The 23,427-nt window shown below is 45.8% G+C and overlaps 1 protein-coding gene and 1 pseudogene across 4 annotated transcripts in view; both read right to left on the reverse strand.

The window, feature by feature from the left end:
* The window catches only part of RTEL1 (regulator of telomere elongation helicase 1), a 140,400-nt gene that overhangs the window by 58,288 nt on the left and 58,685 nt on the right, over positions 1–23,427 (reverse strand). For all 4 annotated transcript variants that reach the window (XM_088467037.1, XM_088467035.1, XM_088467036.1 and 1 more), the window contains exons 24-30: positions 18,020–18,143; positions 17,667–17,838; positions 17,411–17,565; positions 17,224–17,319; positions 11,599–11,806; positions 11,319–11,441; positions 11,133–11,228 (exon numbers count right to left, since the gene is read on the reverse strand). In XM_088467037.1, coding sequence (XP_088323163.1) covers positions 11,133–11,228; positions 11,319–11,441; positions 11,599–11,806; positions 17,224–17,319; positions 17,411–17,565; positions 17,667–17,838; positions 18,020–18,143 — 974 coding nt within the window. The remainder of the gene's footprint in view (positions 1–11,132; positions 11,229–11,318; positions 11,442–11,598; positions 11,807–17,223; positions 17,320–17,410; positions 17,566–17,666; positions 17,839–18,019; positions 18,144–23,427) is intronic.
* LOC148534244 (5S ribosomal RNA) lies at positions 4,225–4,343 on the reverse strand (annotated as a pseudogene).

Consider the following 23,427-nt stretch of genomic DNA (forward strand, 5'->3'; position numbering starts at 1 on the left):
TAAATGCCTGAACTAACAATAAGTAATCAATTAAAGTATAAACTGAGTGTAAATATAGCAGATGGATATTTGTGCATCTGCTAAATAATTATACATAACATGGTTACTACGTTCACAAGCATAACTTCATTAAATCATATTATTTTACAAGTGTATCACAGAAACTTATTTTTCTTTCTCTCGTTCTCTCTCGTGAATTAATCAGGTCAGAAATACAGTTTTTGATATATCGCAATCCACCAGCGTTGTTTTAATCACTTGATTTGTAAAGGTAGGTGACAGACAAAAAGGATATACAAACATCCGTGTTTTACTTCACCTTTAATTATGTATTATTAATATATAAAATAAGCCAAACCACTCTACAGGCAGATAAGCCTGGCCTCCTCATATGACCACTAAGATTTTGCCTTGCAGAATGGATGGTCATTCCCAATATGTACTGATATTAAATAGTGCTTTACGTGGTCGTTAATAACTTGTTGGCTTCTCTCGTAATGGTCATAGTGGAATGGAACCATGAACAATTGAAAAGCTGTTTGATTTGAAACGCATTGTGAATAAGCCTCTGAATAGAAATCAATAAAACATTCTAAGGATCAAGCTATCAGTAGCTATTAGACAGACTACAAATAGTGGATAGACCCAGTATGCAGATGTATGCATTAGTTGTTTGTCTTGCAGTTGAAGTCAGACCATTAATACCAAAATGTTCAGAACAACATTGCATCGGTGCCTGTAGGGCTACTATTGTGTAAGTATCCAAACGAGGGATGTGCAGGCTCGTATAGGTTCGAGTTTGCATGCAGAGTTCGGATTTTTCCCTCCAAAAAACGGGACTCAGAAAGAGGCAAAACGTCATCTTGCATGGACAATCATCATCATTCCTGGACTTCAGCCAACTTTTTCATTGCATTAGATCCTCAAGCTGGTGGCAATACTGAGCCTTAAAGCTGCCCTTGTAGATACATACATTGATTTCAAAATACCCCCACACTTCCAGTCCGAGTCTTCCCTTAGGAAGGCACCATCCAAAACAGGGAGAGCTGTGGCTTTAGATAAATGAGCTACTGTACAGGAACATCCACTCTCCATTATTCTTCTCTATAGGCTATTTGACTGTTCGTTAATGGATACATCAAAGGAAACGTGAGTCGATTGAAATTTCTTATCAGGATTTAGCAATTTTCAGTCACTAAATATGATAATTGTGAAAATGAAAGAAATAGTTTGCCTCTAAATAATCAGAGGGAGACCCCTGATTTTCTACATCCCTAAGGTCCAAGAGCTGACAGAGAGCTCTAATAAGGTCATCCACCCCCTTAAACACTTACTCCTCGCTCTCAGACTTTTCCTATCCAAGGAAAAACTTGACAAATTAATTTGCAACCATTAACTGCTGCTTATGCTGGGCATACACTATACAATTATTTGTCAGATATCTATCCAATCTGGCTGGTTGAAATTATAATCTGGTAATGTATGGGAGCAAATAACAATCGTCCATATGGTACCAAACACTGGATAACAGACAAAAATGGTCGTTCAGACAAATTGGTTAAAAACACACGAATTTAACCAATTTGAACAATTATTTTTTGTCAATTTTCCAGTGTTTAAAACCATATGAGCAATTGTCATTTGCTCCCGTACATTACCAGGCTTTCATTCCAACCAGCCATATTGGACAGATACCTGACAGATAATTGTATAGTGTATGCCCAGCATTACACATTTTGGCCCATTTGAAAACAAACTAGAGAAGATGAAGTGTTTTCACGAGTTAAAGCAGTCCTTTCCATTGCCTTGGCCAGGGATAGCACTTCCAAGGACCCTAATGTTCAGGACACAGATACCCCAGAAGACCTCTGCCTGTGTACCACCTGGGTCCATCTTCGATTAAACTATCTGGATATGTGTTACTCTAGCTGGACACAAAAATAAGAGATATGGTAAGAACTTACCCTTGTTATCTCTATTTCTACGAAGTTCATAGGGTTCCACAGGATATCTTGGGGTATAGGTGATGTCGTCAGTCTTCAGGCACCACAGAGTTAAAGTTTTCAGCCTCCCAGGATGCATCTGGGTCCCTCTGCTATACCCTGCCCCCGGGCCAAGGCATCTTAGTTACGTCACAAGCCATAGGCCTGAGGAGGAGAAGAAAGAGAGAGAAGAAAGATCTGGACACTCACAAGCATCACATTCTCACCATAGGGAGACGGAAAAACCGGTGACCAGAATAAAGTCCATCTGCAGTACAGGTGCGACAGGGCGGGAGTCCTGTGGAACCCTATGGACTTCGTAGAAATAGAGATAACAAGGGTAAGTTCTTACCATATCTGTTATTTTCTACTGCAGGGTCCATAGGGTATCCACAGGATACCTTTGGGATGTCCCAAAGCAGTATCCTTCAAGGGTGGGGACGCTCCTGTGCTAAGAGGAGAATCCGCCGCCCGAAGGAAGCATCCTGAGAGGCAAAGGTGTCAAAAGCGTAATACCTCACAAAGGTATGGACAGAAGACCACGTAGCAGCCTTGCAGATCTGAACTGCAGAGGCACCACGTCTAGCTGCCCACGAAGGACCCACAGAGGAGGTCCTAGTGGAATGAGCCCTCACAGAGGAGGGAACTAAAAGACCTTCATGAAGATAAGCTTCTGAAATTGCCATACGAATCCAGCCTGCCAAAGTCTGCTGTGAAGCAGGCCAACCCTTTTTATGTAAGCCATAGGAGGACAAACAAGGCGTCCGACTTCCTAAACGAAGAAGTGCGGTCCACATAAATCTTTAAGGCCCGCACAACATCCAAAGTGGCTTCACCCACTGAAAGTCCAGGTGAATTGAAAGCCGGCACAACAATTTCTTCATTGATGTGAAAACTGAATACCACTTTGGGAAGAAATCCCGGACGAGTGCGAAGCACCGCCCTATTCCTCTGAAAAATCAGAAAAGGGGGTCTACAAGAGAGAGCCCCTAAATCCGAAACCCTTCTGGCAGAGGCAATGGCCAGAAGGAATATGGTTTTAGCTGTAAGCCATTTCAAGTCCACTGAGCCCAGTGTTTCAAACGGCGATCCCTGGAGAACTCTGAGGACCACAGCCAAATCCTAAGGCGCCACCGGTGCACAAAAGGTGGCTGAATGCGAAGAACACCTTGCATAAAGGTGCGCACATCAGAGAGCGCAGCCATCCTATGATGAAACCAGACTGACAGGGCAGACACCTGCACTTTCAGAGAAGCCAGGCGAAGCCCATTATCCAGTCCAGCCTGTAGGAAAGCCAACACCCTAGCCAGAAAAACCCTCTGGACATCAGCATGACCGTTTGAACAGCCACACCGGCAACGACAGCCGAGTCAGGTCCGGGTGAAGACAAGGACCCTGTGACAGCGGATCCGGTCGTAATGGTAACCTCAGAGGAACATCTACTGACAGACTCTGGGGGTCGGAAAACCAGTGCCGTCTGGGCCACTCGGGAGCTATCAACAGTAGCGTACCTCCTTCTCGTTTGAATATCCGTATTACCCGCGGAAGAAGGGAAAACGGAGGGAAAAGGTAGGCAAACTAGAACGTCCACTGGACGGAGACAGCATCCACCAGAGACGCCTTTTCGTCTCTTGTTCGAGACCCGTACACCGCAACTTCTTGTTGTGCCGGGACGCCATGAGGTCTATCTCTGGAAGACCCCATTTGTCCACCAGACTCTGAAAGACGTCCTGGTGTAAATACCACTCTCCCGGATGCACGTCCTGCCTGCTGAGAAAATCTGCTTCCCAGTTGAGGACTCCCGGAATGAACACTGCTGATATTGCTGGGAGATTGCGCTCCGCCCAGACCAGAATACGGGACACTTCTGTGAGTGCTGCCCGAGTTCGGGTTCCTCCTTGTTGGTTTAAGTAGGTCACCGTGGTGGCGTTGACCGACTGGACCTGCACAGGGTGACCCTGGAGAACCGGCTGTGCCAGCTGGAGATCTCTGAACACCGCACGGAGTTCCAAAATGTGTAATGGAAGCTCCGCTTCCGCCCGAGTCCACCTGCTCTGAAACAAGTGTGGACCCGTGACAGCTCCCCAGCCCTGGAGACTGGTGTCCGTTGTTAACAGGACCCAGTTCGCCACCCAGAACAGGCGACCCTTGTCGAGGTGGGTCGTCTGCAACCACCAGGTTAGAGACAGGCGAACCTCCGGAGTGAGCACCATCGTCTGGGACTTGCGACACTGAGGCAATCCATTTACAGCACCTGGTATTCCCAGGCGGTCTCCCATCCAAGTACTAACCAGGCCTGACCCTGCTTAGCTTCCGAGATCAGATGAGATCGGGCATGTTCAGAGTGGCGTGGCCGTAAGCATCTGGACAGGATCTTTTCCTCCGTCACAAAGATCCGCTGCTGCCTGGAGTCCAATAAGGCCCCGAGGTGCAGGATCTTCTGAGACGGGGTGAGAGTGGACCACTGCGGGTTTATCAACCAGCCGCGACGTTGCAGTACCGCAATCGTCAGATCCAAAAAGAAGCTCTGGAGACCCCGCTATCAACAGAAGGTCGTCCAGATAAGGCAACAGTCGGACTCCCTGCGTCCGCAGAAGAGCCGCCACGACCGCCATGACCTTGGTGAATACCCGTGGAGCAGTCACAGGCCAAAAAGCAGCGCCCCGAACTGGAAATGTTCGTTGCAGATTGCAAATCTGAGGAACTGCTGATGGCGCAAAAGAATAGGGACATGCAGGTAAGCGTCCTGGATGTCCAATGACACCATGTAGTCCCCAGGTTCCAGTGCCAGAATAATGGACCGCAGGGTCTCCATCCGAAACAGAGGCACCCTCAAGGACTTGTTGAGGGCCTTTAGGTTTAGTACTGGACGGTAAGACCCATTGGGTCTCTGCACCAAAAATAGATTGGAACAGAAAACCCAGGCCCCTCTGGGAAATTGGAACATGCACTATAACTCCGGCCTGGAGCATAGTGTGCAAAACCTTCCGCAGTTCCGAGGCTTCGCTCCGGTCTAGCGGAAGGCCTGTGGTAAAGAACCAGGATGGAGGCCTGTGCCGAAAGGAGAGGGCATACCCGTGAGAGACCACCTCCTGAACCCAAGTGTCTGTCGTAGTCCTCGACCAGCACTGTGCGAACTGAAGCAGGCGGCCCCCCACTTTGGGATCCCCAAAAGGAGGCCCGGACCGTCAGGCCGCAGGTTTGTCATCTGACCTAGGAGCCGGACGTCTGGTACTCCAGACCTGTTTCTTGGGCTTGGATAATTTCTTGGTCCCAGCCTGCCGTGGAAAGGACTGTGCTTTAGGCCTACCCTGGGCCCTGTGAGGCCGAAAAGACGACCCACCAGCACTAGAAGGAATCGTAGCAAACGGAAGACATGCAGATTTTGCTGCTGCCAACGCAGCTATTATTTTGTCCAGATCTGGACCAAATAGTACCTCTCCATTGAAAGTCAGACCTTCTAATCCCTTTTTGGAATCCGCGTCCGCTTTTCAAGAACGCAACCATAAGGTGCGACGAGCAGCCACGGCTGCCGAGGAGATCCTAGAGGTGAGCATACAAATGTCTAAGGCCGCTTCATTAATGCGAGTGGCCGAGACTCGGAGATTGCCCACCAACCTGGTCTGTTCAGCCGAACAGTCAGAGTCCAAAGACACCTCAAATTATCCGCCCAGCGCTCCATAGCACTGACTACCCAACACACGGCCATAGCCGGTCTGGATGCTCCCCCTGCAAGGGAATAAACGGATTTGAGGCAGATCTCCACCTTGCGGTCAGTGACATCCTTCAAGGATGACATCGAAGGCATAGGCAACGTGGCACTTTTGACTAGGCGTGTGACACGTGAATCCACTTGTGGAGGGGATTCCCTCTTAGAAAAATAATTGTCTGCAAACGGATAAGCCACGGCTAAGCGCCTCTGGGGCTGAAACCGTTTACCTGGATTTTTCCACGCCTCCTCTAAATGATCCGCTAATTGATCAGAAAGAGGGAACACCATAGCCTCACCCTTAATATCCTTAAAAAAGGCATATTTGAAATTGGCCACCGAAGGATCAATATCCTCAATAACTAAAGCCATGCGGACCGCACGAACAAGACCAGGGATATACACCCTGGGCTTCGTGTCCGGCTCTTTGGTACGGAGAGGTTCTTGGTCAGATAGATCTAGAATCTCCCCATCAACTGATGTCTCATCGTGATCTCCATAAGGAGCAGATAAAGACGCCACCGGCCTATTATGAGGCCGCAACACAGACTCCCCCTGTAAAACATCGGACAAATGCTGAACCGATGTAGTTAGAGTATTAATCCACACAGGCTCCGGAGAAACCTGGGAAGGGACAGGGAGACTGTGGGGTACCATCAATTGTCTCGGGAACTCCCGCATGGGTGACGACACCACTGACCGCTGGGACAAACCCGTCTGGGTAAACGCAGGTGACAGAGCTAGCTGGCCCACAAGGGTTGTAAGCGCCTTAGCGAAACAAGCCCAGGGAGGTTCCTGTACCGGGACCATAATCGTCCGTGACAGTGCCAGGCACTGGGGACATAACCCCTCCGCGTTACCCTCCCCCTCCGCTATTGGTACCTTACATTTAGTACACATGAGCTGGAGAGGAAAATCAGTCTCAGACATGATGGTAAGTATGTGACACTCACACCTATACTTATTGGTATAGTGTGAATAACACCCTGCACACCGTGCACCGCAAGGGCCTTGAGCAGAGCAAGATCAGGGACAGTAATATGGCTGACAGTAGAAAGTGAAAGTACAGACAGCAGGGCTAGCAGATTAGTCACATACAATGCAGAAGAAACAAATCCCTGCACTATTAGCGCTGATTCTCAACTACTCAGACCCTCAGGCTGGTAGGACTCAGCGCTGCATACACTGACCTCTGACAAACGGAGGAGAGGTATGTTGGGGGACCCAGACCGCAATGCCACCGCTCACAGGCTTCCAGCAGCATTCACCATGCTTTAAAGATGGCCATCGAGGAGCAGAGGATGAAGGAGGCCGGCCTGGGGGAGGAGCGCTGACACACTATGGCCAATCGGGCAGAGCAGAGAGGCTGTGTGCAGCAGGGCAGGCGCCGGCTGAGAGACAGGGAAAGCGCGCTCCCCTGGCCTGCATTTAACCCCTGGGACACCGCAGCGCATGCCGCTCAGCAGCGGCCCGCTGTCCCAGGGGGTAGTGGAAGCGCAGGTTGGTCGCCTGGCTCCACGCTGCAGCCAGTCCCCAAGGAGCCCCCTGCCTGGGGACTCAGGACCATGTGACCAGCGGGGACCCACCGCGGGACCCCGCTGCTTACCTGCTATCCCCTTGGATCTGGCCATGGTCCAAAACATCTGGGGTCACCGCTAGCCGTGACCCCAGATGTCTACCAGCATCCCCGGATCAGTACCGGCGGGGTGTAGGGGAGACGGCATGGACGTCAGTACTGACTGTCCATGCTGTACTCCAAGATGTGCAGCCAGCGCTGCCTTTAAAACAAACTTCAGGGGCTCTTCATAGCCCCCCTCTGCACAGTGCCCCCGACTCCGGCCAGGCACCGACGAAACTGAGATGCCTTGGCCCGGGGGCGGGGTATAGGAGAGGGACCCAGATGCATCCTGGGAGGCTGAAAACTTTAACTCTGTGGTGCCTGAAGACTGACGTCATCACCTATACCCCAAGGTATCCTGTGGATACCCTATGGACCCTGCAGTAGAAATTAGACAGTTCCTCTCTCATAACTGAAGCTATGGCTATAGAGCCAAAAGACCTAGTCTGAGCTGGTTCTTCCCCAGAGCCTGTCTGAACCTCTGTAACCTGTTATGGATCACAAGCATACTTGCAGGCAGCACAGCAAGCATATGGGTCCCCATTAGGTAATTTAGCCTAACATGCACAAAAAAGATGCAAACCAGTTTTCCTCCTCCCGGCTTAGTCCTGGAACTACTGTATTCCCTTTTTCTGTCATTGTTTTAAAAATACCAGTAAGGTGGTCATTTCACAAAGGCAGTATTATACATACTATTACACAGCATACATACAGAGAAAACTACTTAAATATCTGAATAGAAATAATTAAGCTGGTCAGATAATTCCAGATTTCCAGCCATGTGAAGTCCCTAAGAGGAGTGGGAAGAGAGAAGCTTCAAAACAGTCATCACAGACCCTCCTTTCAGGTGTTGGACTGCACCATCTGCTGCTTCTCCGGGCTGCCTGATGAGCAGTCTTACCTCAGTGCATACCCCTTTTGGATAAGGAAAAGCCCTGGTACCTCCGTTCACTACTCTTACCATTTCAGCAGGGTAAGAGAAGCCAGCGTTGCCACACTTCCAGGCCCCCTCCATTTCACTAGGCAGGGTTGTCTGGTCTGGATGCAATTCCTGCTGCTGGCCAACATCTGTAATGGTTGGCAGCTGTGCCTGCATAGAGTGTGCGCCAGACTCCATGGCGCTGCTCCTTCTGTCCTGGCAGTGTCTCCTAGTGCCCTGAATGTGGCCTCTGCGACTTTCCGGCTCCTAGCATGCATCCACTCAGATCGCAGTGTCTGCTGCCAGACCACCACTGACCGGGCATCATTGATAGTACGTAATTGAGTGCTTCTAAGAAATATCATGTACAAGAGCTAATGTCTGAAATCAGACAGAAGACTTCTCAGAAGCCCCAATAAATTCTAAGAACCCAAACATGGTAATAATAAAAAAATAAGTTGTTCAGGATGGAAGAAGACAATACAAAGAAATTCAAGAATAAGAAGCTGATCCAAAATATAGGTCTAATCTTTTGCAATAACCTAACAGTGTTTTCTATATCTATACTTATAATAAAGTTGTAATGGTTGTCTCTGTACAAAGATATTTTTTTTTGGAGAAATGTCCTCCTTGGGAATTTGTAGGTTCTGGCTAAAGATGTACCTTAGAGTAGGGGTGGGCAATAAGCGGCCCGCCAGCTGTTGTAGAACTGCACACATCCCAGCATGCCCTGCCACAGTTCTGCGATTTAGCCATAATAAAACGGTTGCAAGGCATGCTGGGATTTGTACAACAGCTGCAGGGCCGCTTATTGCCCACCCCTACCTTAGAGTGTATGTACACACATTGTAGGGAATATAAATTGTGAACTCCACTGGGGTAGGGACTGATGCGAGTGGTCATACTCGTATTCTCTCTAAAGTGCTGGTAAATTTGTGTGCTATATAATTATCGGTTAATAAAAATAAGAGCTGCCTACAGCCAATCTTTAAGACAAAGCACAATTTTTTTTAAAAAAACATGGGATCATTTTGTAAATACTCTTCATAGGTGAAATATTTTCTTCTTAAAATTCAAATTTAGAGATTTAGAAATGCTTCATCCATATATTCTGTTCTGTAATGCATATTTGTCTATAAGGCCCACCAATACAGTTTTTTTCTTGGAGAGGGAGGAAGTGAAGATCCCTTACCTTGGTTCTCCTCGTACCTCAAAGCTGCATTAAAAGAGATTGCATTCCTTTAGAATGCAAGCTCTTCCCTCATGTGCTTCTCTTTACATTTTCTTCTACTCCTTACTCCCCCCATAAGGGCACCTAACACTCGACTGCCAACTCCCTGCTGCTTATTGTGAGTGCCTTAATCACTATTGCAGCAATGTATAGAAGTTATGTCCTTGTCCTGCACTGTAATGTACTGTAAGTTACTTGTTTCTTGTTCACTTATTAGTTCTATGTAAGGTGCTGCGGAACACTTGTGGCATCATATAAATAAAGGATAATAATAATAATAATAATAATACCTTGTGCATAGTGGATTAAGTGTCAATAATAGGCAGTCGAAATGGGGGTCTCCAAGCAAGCATATTAATCTGTGGCCCAATAATTACATTTAGTTTTGTGGACCACAAACTGCATTCACTTTCCACCGATTGTAGGACAAGACAAAGAAGCTGCACTGCCGCCCATGAGCACATTTCCTAAAAGTGGCTGGGTTAAATGTACATTAATAGGATAACTGACAGAAAAGTCTACTGTGTGTAGGAAAACATCACCACCATCATCAAATTCATCGGATACATCTTCAGTTCTGATAAAACCTTCAAACGTTTACTTATACGATAACGATTTTTTGGAAGTGTAATGAACGATTTTTACAACGATGAACGAAAAATGTTCCTTCCCTTAATGAAAATCGCTGTTGGACAGTCTGAAATGGACGATGAACGATAACTACAAACAGGAGTGCGCTTGAACGTTCATCATTATAACTCAGAAACTGAAGGTTTTTTGAACGACTGAACGATAAAGACGTCGTTAACGACAAATCGTTCAAAAAATCGTTAAGTGTGTATGCACCATTACTGTTAGCTCTTCTTTATAAGATGGCTTGTTTTAAGTTTAGAGGTCCTTTAATCTGTTAGCACTTGTTAGCGATCCATAATAGTTAATCACCTTTGATTTGTTCAGTCCCTATACTAGAGAAAATATAAAGATTCTCACACTACACTTTTAAAACAAACTTAACAGGCTTCTCTCTGCAATAGGGATTTATACCCCCCGAAGCATAACCAGTTGTGAAGGAGCAAGAAGTGGATGCAAGCCTAAATATGTATTCAGTCATGAAGGTTTGTTAGTTCTGCATTATATGACAGGTTGGTCAGTCGATGCTTCTTGTACTATTTGTGTTACTTCTCATAACTAGCCAACTGAACAGTTGTGTTTCTGCAGTAAAGGAGAAGGATGCAGTGTTCTCACACCGCAGGATTTCAGACAGCAAAATGTATCCGACATCAAATAAAACTGTTCAGCACTTTTTTTGCATATATAAAACTGCCCCTCACAAATTAGCTCGTAAAACAGAAATGTGATTTGCAGTCAGCCCATAAAAATTATACCTTGTTGTAATTTTATATACAAATAACACTAATGATACATTTAAATAGGAAAATATACAATGACTCCATTAACAATAACTTTTTTGTGAGTGATAAAATACATGAGCAATACAGAAATACATGCATTCTGTCCAACATTTATACAGAGGCATGCCGACATACCTGGATCCCACATCATGCTGTAAAGTGACAAATCGGAATACAACCTCTATGGAAGGCGCTTAAAACAAATAACAGGAGTATGGAACCGCATATGGGATCATTCAGTTCTGTGACAGCTTCCCTTACCTTTCAGTGACTCGGAACTTAAATGCCCCCCGCCATGGTTCAGGTGTTCAGCTGAACTCTCTGAGAAGGTGAGTTTTGATCCAGTAGCATCTTGTGCTGTATAGAATTTAGTTAAAGGATATTAATAACAAGATGGGATAGATCTATTTGATATTTGTAATGGAAAGAAAACTAAAAATGTCTCACCTTTTTCTCTCTCTGTCCGTGGTATACTGTGCTCCGGCTTGTATCCACATCCATTTCCAGTAAATTCCTTACAGGCCAAGTCAAATTCCTTCTTATGATGGGGTCTAATAAACTGGTAGAAACCTGAAGAGATACACAAATTAGTGGACTGAACTCACTGTTGTCGAACACTACTCTCCAAATAAAAAATGTTAACATAATAGTCAGAAGTCGAAGTGGTGTTCGCTGTGGTAGGAAGTATGCGACATGGAGGCTAGGCATAGCAGTTACAGAAACTCACCTCGTATTAGGATGTGTTTCCCAGGGTCCTGGCAGAAGAGGGCGCATAGCTTTGGAATGAGAGTCTGCAAGTTATCATTTTTCTTGTAGTCGGTCAAGGCTGCCATGAAGAGCTTGTAGTTCTCCTGACTTAGGCACTGCTTCACAGACAACAAGAACATCGATGCACTGCTCATTTTCCTGTTAGGAGGGGAACTGTCTTCCATAGTCTGGGAAAGAAATGGAATTGGGTCTATAAATAGTATGTGAAGTATAACATAAGATTAGAAAAAGATCACTATTTTTTTATACTTCCTGTTAAATCACCTTTAAGCCAAAGATGTGTGCAGTGTGTTATATCACACCCAATAGAAGCCAGTGCACTGGAAGAAACCCAATTCCGTCAACCTGGTGCTTTAGATCACAGGTTCTCAAACTCGGTCCTCGGGACCCCACACAGTGCATGTTTTCCAGGTATCCTCACATAATCACAAGCGGAATAATTAGCTCCACCTGTGAATCTTTTAAAATGTGTCAGCCAGTAATGAATGCACCTGTGCTCCTGCTGGGTGATCTGGAAAATGTGACCTGTGTGGGGTCCTAAGGACCAAGTTTGAGAACCTCTGCTTTAGATCATCATGTTTAAAGCTGTAGAGCCAGCACTTTTAATATGCTGTAAATCACATTATTAACTTGTCGGCATGCTGGATTCAAGCTCAGTGTCCCCCATTGCAAGTGTTGATATTTTAACTGTCAAACTACCATACCCGATTCCTGAAAGTTTTAATACAGTATGTCACAACAGCAGAGCTAGCACAAGTCACATACAATGCATATAAATATACTTATAATGGGCACTAAATCAACTACTCAAGCCTCAAAGGGCTGGTAGGATTTGTGCAATGTATAACATGGCCCCAGAGAGAGGTATACAGGGAGACTGGACCCAAATCTCCTGAGACCTATAGCTTCCAAAAAGCCCTGTTAATTGGCTGCTGTGCGTCTCATCATATAGGGAGGAGGGTGAGGGGAGGAGCAGCTCAGAGGCGGGAAACCTCTTGTGAGGGTTTGCGCTCTGGGATGGGGGAGGGGCTTGCGGGCGCAGAGCCTACCTCCCCGCTGCTGCATCAACCGCCTCTACATGGTCCCCAACACCAGTGTCACGCTGGGAGGCGGGTTTTTGAAAGCAGAGGTCTGAGGCTGTGGGAGGAGGCGAAGGCGAGGGGCCTGGACGTATGATCTCCGCATCCACAAGTCTTAGTCGTTGGCTAGACCTAGTCAATGGTGCGGAGTCTAACTCACAAGGAGGTGTTCGCCAGTGACCCCTCCAAGCGGGATATGGGCTTGTGCGGCTCCCTGTAAGCAGGTTGCGGTCCTTTGACTTGGTGACCAAGGCCTGCAGGGAAAAGAGAATCAAAACACCCGTGGCCCAAGGGTAATGCCTGGAACAGGCACGTGGTGAGTGGGATAGAACTCCTGGCTGGAGAAAGGCACTTGAGGTGCTGGCTAGAGAGGTGTGGAGATTTATTGGTAGGCTGAGGTAACAGCTGGATATCCCACGAAGTATATACCGGATTGCCGGCCGGAGATCATGCACTAGGGTGCAATGAGACGAAGGGTTAACCTGCACACAGGCTGTGATGGTGAAAGCACTGCGATGAGATGAAGGGTTAACTTGCAAACAGGCTGTGATGGTAAAAGCTCTGCGATGAGATGAAGGGTTAACTTGCTAACAGGCTGTGATGGTAAAAGCACTGTGGTGAGATGGAGGGTTAACTTGCACACAGGCTGTTGCTTAGTAAAGGCACTGTGGAGAGATGGAGGTTAAACTTGCACACAGGCTTTTGATTAGTAAAGGCACTGTGGAGAGATGGAGGTTAGCTGCCACACAGGCTGTTGATAGTAAAGGCACTGTGGTGAGATAGCTCAGAAGCTCTGGAAGAAACACACTGGAAGCACGGGAACCTGGAACGAGACTCCTCTAGTTACACTAGTGGCGACAATGATTGTTCAGGCAACTACCTGGAGCACAGGAGCCGGATATATACCCCTGGAAGCCTGCTGATAGCCCCACAGCGTCAGCTGACCAGCCGGGCCACTCAGGGAAGGAAGTACTGACATAGGGAAAGTGTCATGGCGGCACCCATGACGGAAACTGCGTTCCCCACTCACCGGGTCGCCTGACACCACAGCTACAGGGTGAATGCTCAGCTCCTCCCACGTCGCCGCGCCAGCCGCCCGACTGCCCGGGAAGTCAGAGGAAGCCGGCGGGACGGTAAGGGACGGCCAATCCCCGGCTGAACTCTGACAACCAGCTTTTAACTGCCCCGGTGGTGTAGTGGGGGAGCGAACAAACCAGTCGTCCCACTGCAGAGTCCTCCGGCAGGTCTCCACAACACACGATATAATCACCTTACCTGTACGTCTCCGTGTATCCGGCTGCAGCCCTAGGTCCCCAGTGGAGCGGCTAGCCAAGCCCTGCTGGCTCCTGCCGTAATCACCAGACCACTCAACGGTGTTGCTACGTCGGAAGCTGGAGCAGCAGCACAGGCGCCCATTAGGACACCTTGCTGCTTGCTCAAATAAATAAAATAAAGCTTGGGGCTGCCTAAGCATTCCCCCTGTCTAAAGGTGCGACCAGTCCTGCCAGCACCAAACAAAAAACTGTCTGCCTGTGGCTGGGGACGGGGATTATGTGGAGGAGGACCAGTGCTTCCTGGTAGCTAAAGGTTTAACTGTATGGTGCTCGGATCTCTCCAACCCCCCCCCCCCCCCCATGGTACCCCTGAGGATCCCCTATGGACCCTGAGGAAGAAATCACCTTTTCCCAATCAGCTGTAAGGGGACATCAATGGTTGTATGTCCCCTTACAGCAAGGGGAGAGGAATACCCAAGCTTCTTGGAGAAAAATGCTCTGCTTTGGCAATATCATTAACTTTGTAAAACTTAGGAAACATATGAATCTGCATTTCTGCATTCCATGATTTTAACCATAGAATGCATCTAGCCACCAGTGCTAGCCCAGAAAACCTCGACTGAATTGAAGATGCATCTAAAGTGGCTTCTGGCTTCTCCCAAATAATCTGCTCCTATTTTGAGCTGCTCTGCATTGGATAATAGCTGAGACTTTATAAAAGGTTAGACCACTTCTTCATTGCCTACCCAAGCTGAAGCAATACTGCTGCCCCTGCAGCAACGTAAAAATTAAATATGCTCTCACACTTCCGGTACAAAACTTTCTTTAATAGAAAGGCCCCAATTGGAATAGTTAGAATCGTGGCCTTAGAAAAGCAAGCTACAGGAACATCCACCCTTTGTGAATGCTCACTTTAAGCTATATCACTGTCTGGAATAGGATATACAGAAGGAAACTTGTGTGGAATATGAAATTTCTTATCAGGCAATTGTGGGGATAAAAAATAGATATCTTCTCTCCTGATTATCTCGAAGGTCAAGATTCTAACACAGTTTTAAAATAGTCATCTACCCCCTGAACGCTTGATCCTTCTTCCATTAAGGATACGGTTTCCTCAAATTCAGAATCTTCCTGATGCACTTCCTCTTCCGAGGAAACTTCACAATCAGAAAATACACACAAATAATCCATTAACTGCAGCTTACGCATCTTAGACACAGCTGAAGACAAGAACTTCTTTAATGAAGAGGACGTCCTTTTCAGCCCTAAAGCAGTCCTTTCTATTTCCCTAGCCCAAGATGGCACCTCCGCGCACCCTAATGTCCTGGACCCCTCAGAAGAAAAACAGTGTCCGTGTACCACTCTGGTTCATCTTAGATGAATCCAATTGAGCATCAACAATTTTGTTACTCTGACTAGACACAAAATTAGACAACTCCTCTCGCATAACAGAAGCTATGAGAAAAGCAAAAGACCTAGCCCAAGCTGGTTCCTCCACAGAGCCAACAGGGACCTCCCATAACCAGTCATGGATCACCGGCATTCCAGCAAAGTGGAGTCCCTGATAGGAGGGGAAAGAGAGGAGCTTCACAGCAGTCATTAGTAAATTCTCTTTTAAGTTGCTGGACTGTACTATGTGCAGCAACTCCTCTGGGCTGTCTAATGATCAGCCTAAAGGTGCGTATCCACTACATGAGAGTGGAACGACTGTACGATTACAACATCGTTCATCATCCTGTGCAGTTGATAATGTGCCCACACTGAACGATATGCCGTTCAGTGCAAGCACCCTCCCTCATCCCCCGAACATGCACAATCTGCAGATATCGGAAGTTTGGCCTGCATGTTCAGGCGATGACAGATGTAGTGATTTCGCGCCTTTACACTCCAACTGTGACCCTCTTCATATGGTGAGAACTTAGGCTGTTGCCGTAGATACAGTCCCCCATCAAAAGGCATGGTGGGCTGGTCCGGATTATACGTCCTGCTGCCAGCCAACTTGATCTGTAATGGCCGGCATCTGTATTACACACAGAGAGTGCGCCAGTTTTACTTGTCTTCATAGTACCTGCGTTGGATTATTACACTGCTGCAAAGCGACACTTGCCGCTACACTGCCCACTGATCCCGGCAGCGGGACCTGGATTCTGCATCTCTGTGGCTTGCCTCTGCCTCCTGCTGGGAAGAGACAGCCAGCAACCCTGGTTCCTGCAGCCGTGCATCCAGCCAGCCGCACAGCCACTGACCCCTGCTGTCGACTGAGCGTCAGCAGCAGTGGGTCCTGGCTTCAGCTAGCTGTCGGTACTCTGCAGCTCCCCCGGGACACCCCTTCACTAGCAGATGCACCTCTGCTGCCCTCCCCAACTCAGCCTACAGGATCTGCGTTTCGGCACTGTGTGCCGACATACTCCTTCAGCACTTAATCTAAAACAAGGAAAGGGGTTGAAGGGGAGGGACTTCTATACCTTAAAAAAGTTAACCTATTAAGTGCTAACTCCTCAACACTCACCACATCCTATGAAAACACCCATAATTGTGGATCCCAGAGGATAAAAAAAAAAAACCTATCTAATCCTTCTTAGTTCAAAAAGATAAGATCCCAAATGCCATGAACTAGGTTAGGTGACCAGAATAGAGCAAGTCATAAAAGGACATATGAAAAAGGTAAATTCCTAAAGTTGGAGATTGTATAGGGAAAATAGAAGTCAGTCACTGAGCCCCCCTGTGTACAGCTAAATAGCTGACAACAGAAATCTGTGACAGGGTGGTGTGGACTGAAGAGCTGCAAGGAGCTCCTAGGGGTATGATTACTAAAGTGCTGGTTTTTAGAAGTGGAGATGTTGCCCATAGCAACCAATCAGATTCTACTTATATATCTAGCACCTTCTAGAAGATAAAATCTAGAATCTGATTGGTTGCTATGGGCAACATCTCCACTTCTAAAAACCCACCCTTTAGTAAATATAACCCCAAGTGTGTCGCAAGGACCCAGGGATCTGTTTGCAAGCTCTCCTGGGAGCTAACATTCCACTGTCTGTGTAGCAGCCAGGCGATCATACATCACATACACATTCTGTATCCATGAAACTCCCCCATGGTATTCACACAGGGAAGCAAGAGGAATGTAGGAGAGAGGAGTCTTTCCTTCCAGTGCCCTCCCTCCTAGAGGGTGAAAGTCACAGCACAAGAAGAAAGAAGAGAGGACATAGAAATTGTAGAATACAGACATACCCGGCTATGAACCACCTTTATCTTTTTCTTGCCACCTCTCTGCTCCTCAGCCAGCCTCTTGTCATACTGTAGAGACAGCGTTGAGAAACGCGTAACCTGGAGTATCACAGGGACATGTTTGGTATCAGATACATGACAGATTCCAAAGTAAAAGCTGGAAAGACAACCAAAACCTTGCCATGGTCACCTTCTCATCTGAGTTTGGCTCGCCATGCAATCTCTTCTCACTGTGATCCAATGCATCCAGTAATCCAGCTGGGCGGTGAATGGCGACACCCACATCCTGCTCGTAACCCTCACATAAGCCAGAGACTGTTCCAGATGGCAGGTCCATGGTGCAGCCTGTTGTCATGTAAAAATACAGACATAGTTTAGACACACACACACACACACACACACACACACACACGAATGTGAAGGTAAACCCCTTGCCACACACTCACCATCTCTTTTCCTCTTCAGACTGGGCACATGAGAGTCTAGGTTCTTCGCTTTTATTAAGGTATTCCGTGTGCTAAATGCTGCATGAGTAAGCTGGGACTGTGCAGGCGAGTCAGAGGTTGACAGAGTAGGGCCTCCGTCCTTGTGCTTACTACGTGGCACAGGAAGCGGCATCTACAAAGGAGGTGAATGGTTCACTGTATACACTTGGATGCAGATCCAACTCTCTACAGAGCTGAATACCTACTTTTAAAGCAATAGCTCCTGTCCAGATCAGAACGCCAACTTATTATAACCTAATCAACTTCGTTCTATTATCAACTATTAACATTCCTGGTTCTCTAATTAAACTCACAATTTTCTGTGCCACACGGAAGAACTGAGAAACATCACGAATGATATGGCCAAAATTGTCATAGACTCGTATGTAAGGACGAACCCAAGAGGGCAGCTGTGCGCGAGAGTCACTTTTACTGAACCTATGACAGGGAACAACATAGTACATGTCACAGGATAAGGCAAGAGAGAGTACATTACATCAAAAATACATTGTGATTTCTTTGCCCATTGTTAAGTCGGGTATCCACTAAACGACATCTTGAACGACTGAACGATATCGTTAATTATAATTGACCAGTGAATATGTCATAAATGACCAGTGATGCGCGCTCCCGCCGGTCGTTGATGACATTGTTCATTGCCAGAACCTGTAGTCCAACCTGATGGTATGGTCAGGTTGGGCAGGTTTGGGGATGAGGGAGGGTGCCAGCACTGAACGATATCGTTCTGTGTGTGCGCTCAATGTCGTTAAGGACATTGAGCACAGAACTGCCGGGGACACACTACACGATATCGCTCATGGAACAATATCGTGTACTCTTCTTGCAACTAGCTGCAATAAGCTAACAATTCTATTTTTATATTATAATTTTACTTTTTGAAAACACTCTATGACTTACTGTACTTCAGGGCTTGAAATTTTTTAAAGAATCCATTTTGAAACTTCTTTATTGGGAAGTGAGTCATAGTGGACTCCAACCCCTTTAGACACAGTTCACCCCTCTACGGATATATTCCCTGCAATCCACATCATGACCCTTCTCGTTCCTTTATCCCCACCCCCTCCATCACATTCTTTTATCTCCGCCCACTACCACACAAAGTCCATCCAATATGCTTCTATTGATTCTTATCCCTGCTCAGTATCATTAATAAGTATTCTGTTCCCTTCCACTGTATAAATCATAATATTCCACATTACCTAAACCACAATAACCCTCCCATTCAGTGTCATCATTAATCCCATGCTCCATGGACACCTCTATTCTGCATCAATAGCCCCTACCTTTTGCATTCTTTAAACCCTGACATAAAATAAAACTTCTCCATCATTACCCCAAAATTTGATTAGCAGCAACATCAGCGATAACCCCTTTCTCTCAGTCACAGCCATACTGCTCCTCCATGTTCACAGAGGCAAACTGATCAGTGTCCCTGAGTATTTTCATCTCACCATGGATCCTGAGCCCACCTGATTAGAGACACTGATCTGTGATCAATAGCACTATGAGCAGGTTTGAGTCTGGTGCTACACAATGCCAAACTGTACACACAGCATTCTGTGGAGTCAATTAGCTGCCAGGTCAGTAAACAGAGCAGAGAACTTACTACAAAGCAAACTGCTGCCATGTACCCTGAGCCTTTTGCCAACGTAGCAAGATGCAGCAGCGCACAGAGGTGAAAAAGACAAATGCCCTGCTCACGCAACACATGGCTCCCCAGAAGTCAGGTGCCATGGCTCATTTTTACACTCCATAGTACCTGGTTTAATAAGCCCTGACTGTAACAAGTCAGAAAATGATCAAAATCATATTTTAAAAAGTTTAAAATGAAATAATTGAAAGCAGCTGCCTAAGGAAAATGTGCCCTAGTCCACAGGCACTAATAAAGAAAACTGAACCCAGATTGGTGGAGGAGCATTTTGACATTTAGGGGCAGATTGAATTAAATAGTGGTAGCATGTTAACTCACAGAATGATGACTCTTCTCACAGCCTATGGAGTTACGAGCAGAATCAGCCTACCATAATGGGCTGATAAATGCGCAATGCAAACTGCCATAGGCAGCTCACATGTAACTGAATCTGCCTCTGGCTTCTTCATAAACCAAGGTTAGCAAAGGATCCCCAAATAAGATAAAACTGAAAATAAAGTTTTATAGCTGATATAACTAGATCCTCCTTTACGTATGTGTATGACACTAAGGCAGTGTTTCCCAATTCAGATTCACAAACCTATCTAACAATCCAGGTTTTAAGGAAATAGGTGTTTGAGTACAGGTGAATTAATTAGCGTAGCAATAATTTTTAACTCAACCACATGTGTGGCTTATCCATGAAACCTGGTCTGTTAGGATAAACTGAGGGCAGGCTTTGGGTAACACTGCACTGAAGTGTCAGGCATTACTGTAATACACTTTTCAGGTCCTGATGTCCACATGGTAACTTAAACTTGTGAGAATGATATGCATACTACTTCTGCGACCAAAATTACCTTTAAACATGAAAAGGACAACGCTGACAGAAATGACATCAACACGTAGACAATTTCACAGGAATTGAAAGAACACATTTTAGATAAACCAGACAACTTCTACAGAACATGATGACATTATCATAAAGACATGTATAACCAGTGACCACCAGTTTCCTGCTATCAATAGTCAAGATAGTGTAATAACAGGCAAAACTGCTGTGGCGATTCCCAAGAAGTCCACAGGCATTCTCAGCAGATATGTCGGAGTATACAATTCACTAATTCAATACAGGAAATGACCCTAAATAGCACAGAATAGTCAGGGATGCTCCAGGAAAGACACTTTCAAATTGTTAAACAGCCAAGTATCTAAATTCAATGAATTGAAAGAATGTAATTCAAAGAAGGAAGAGCATCATCCAAGAAAGAAATCAGACCAATTCTTTACCAGAAGCTTGTCTTTTCACTTGCTATTCATAATAATTATACTAATAAAAACCGTATTTACACATTTCTAGCTTTACTATCTTTCTACCCCTGTAGTGGAACCACTATATTAGGACATGTGCTCATTATACCAACTGAAGCTGGTTTTCATTTTAGTAAGGGCGATTTCCCCGTTATAGAAAAAGAAAATCAGCAGAGCAGCACTGGATCGACAGTAACAGTCAGTCAATTACAGTTCTCTGCTGAGTCTTTAATTTATTTTATTTTTTTTAATGATCAGACCTTAATATTAGAAGTCTCTAATGTGGGGTGTACACTGCAGCGACGGATCGGTCGGGCATACACACTTGCTGCTGGCTAGAGGAAGCAGGTCATTTTCAGTGTTCCGGTTTCCTGTGGCCTGCATATGGGGCATGTGTAGACACCAGCAGATGCGCAAAATCCTGTATATCGTTTACAGATACCCACAGATGCAATAAACGATATATTGTTAGTTGGCTGTACTAACGCTATATTGTACAGCGTCTCCCCAGCATTAGAGTCATCTCAAAAATGTATTACAGGAAATTTCAATAATACAAGTTCCCTAAAGAGATACAATACGGAACAATAAAACCAAAACAAGATAAACAAAATCAATTCACTTTAGAAGACACTTTAGCATAATACATATGCAGCCATTGCCAGAGATTCATTACAGTGATGTTTAATCTATTGCCTTTTTAAACTTTCTCTTCCAATTTCTGCATAATGCAACAGAACTCCAATATACATATGCAGGAACTGCATTTGTTTAAAAAAACAAAAACAAAATCATGTCTATTTACCTTTATGAAAGGAAAGAAAATTACAAATCTTTTCTGTCTGTAACATGCATAAAGTCAGACACTTCCATAATCTACTTGGGTTTTATTTAGTATTTTTAAAGTATCTGAAGAATATTCTAGTTTTCATTTTATGCCATAAATGCATGGTGTTCTAAATAAATTTGTCTATTATAGAAAACTTTACAAATACACCAACACTGGAACATAACTAAATAAGATTTTCATTACTTACTTGAGGAGCTACTCTTAATAGGTTAACTTTTTTCTTAAGGTATATAAGCTCCTCCCCTCTGACCCTTTCCCCAGATTGAACTTTTTAAGCCCTAAGCATAGGTTGAAGAACGAAGAATAGAATTGCGTCCTTCTTACACGCACAACCAAATAAGGGAGGGAACGAAGTATTAAAGGTAAGTACTAAAAATATTATTTTCTCCTTACTTGAACGTAATATTTTTCGTTCAATCGCAGCATCTTTGGACGCAAAGTCACGAAATCTCTAAAATTTGGTGAATGTATGAACCGAGGACCACGTAGCTGCTCTACATAACCGCTCCCCAGAAGCCCTATGTTGCGCCGCACACAGAGAAGAACCAACCGAAAATCCTAGCTGGAATGGGTCTCTCAGCCCCATCATATGCTTGCTTGATTGTAACCCCTAATCCATCAGGCTATAGTCTGTTTGGATGCCGGCCGACCTCTTTATAAGCAAACTATCAGTTTTTCTTACACTTGCCGTCTTCTCCAGATAAACATTTGAAACACTCTAATGATATCTAAATTACAACAGACACCCCTCACTTGTCTTGCCTAAAACAGTCAAGGCTGGAATGACTATTTCCTGATAAGATGGAATGTCAGTACAACCTTAGGTTGAAAGGAAGGAAGTGTACGTAACACTGCCCTATCTCCATAAAAAAACAGAAATGAAGCCTTACTAGATAAAGCCCCTAATTTTTACACTCATCTAGCTGAAGATCTAGCGAACAAACACACTACATTTCCAAGTTACCCACTTCAAGTCCCCCTCCTGTAAAGGCTCAAAAGGTGGTAACTGAACTGCTGATAGTACAAGATTTAAGTCCAATGGCTCTATGGGATGCCTATATGGTGGCTGGATGTGTAAAAGGGGATGAAGTCTCGAGGACGCCGGTCTCTACGCTGACGCTGAAATCCCCGAAAAGGGAGTTAAGATAGGCGTCGATATATTGACGCCTATCTTAATCCCGATGCTGGAATCCAGGAGGACGCGTGCCTGAACGAGGTAAGTTCGGGGCATCCGTCCTGCTAGCCCTGGAGGAGGGGGGAGGCAGGGTTAGGGCAGTTAGCTGGGTTAGCGTTAGGTTTTGGAGGGAGGTTAGGGTTAGGCACCCCTAGGGCGGAGGGTTAAGGCCAGGCACCACTGGGGGCATTAGGTTTAGACACTAAGGGGGTAAGGTTAGGTTTAGGCACCAAAGAGGGGGACTTAGGTCAGGAACTAACTGGGAGGGTTAGGGTGCGGGAGGGTAAGTATACCAACCATCGGGTTGCCGCTGTCGGTATTGTGACAGGAGGTATAGAGAGAGCCAGCATTACATACCGATTACGTGTAAAAGACTCTGCAAAAACGTCTTCACTTCAGGAAAAAATGCCAATCTCCTCTGAAAATAGACAGTCAGAGTTGATACTTGCACATTAAGAGAACCTAAGGCCCATCTTAAGACCTATTTGAAGGGGTGTAGTAGGTATTACCGCCGGTTCAAATCCCGACAGCGGCAGCCTGACAAGGGTGAAGATCCCGATCATCCTAAAGGTAAGTATAAACTAACCTAATCTAACCCCCTAACCCTCCTTTAGGGTGCTTAACCCTAACCTCCCCCCCCTGTGCCTAACCCTAACCCCTCCTCTAAGTGCCTAAACCTAACCCCCCCTTCCCCGCCGCCTAAACCTAAGTCCCCCGGGGGGGGGTGCCTAACCCT

This window comes from Taudactylus pleione, unplaced genomic scaffold (assembly GCF_031769625.1).
Source record: "Taudactylus pleione unplaced genomic scaffold, aTauple2 ptg000069l, whole genome shotgun sequence".
Lineage (NCBI taxonomy): Eukaryota > Metazoa > Chordata > Amphibia > Anura > Myobatrachidae > Taudactylus > Taudactylus pleione.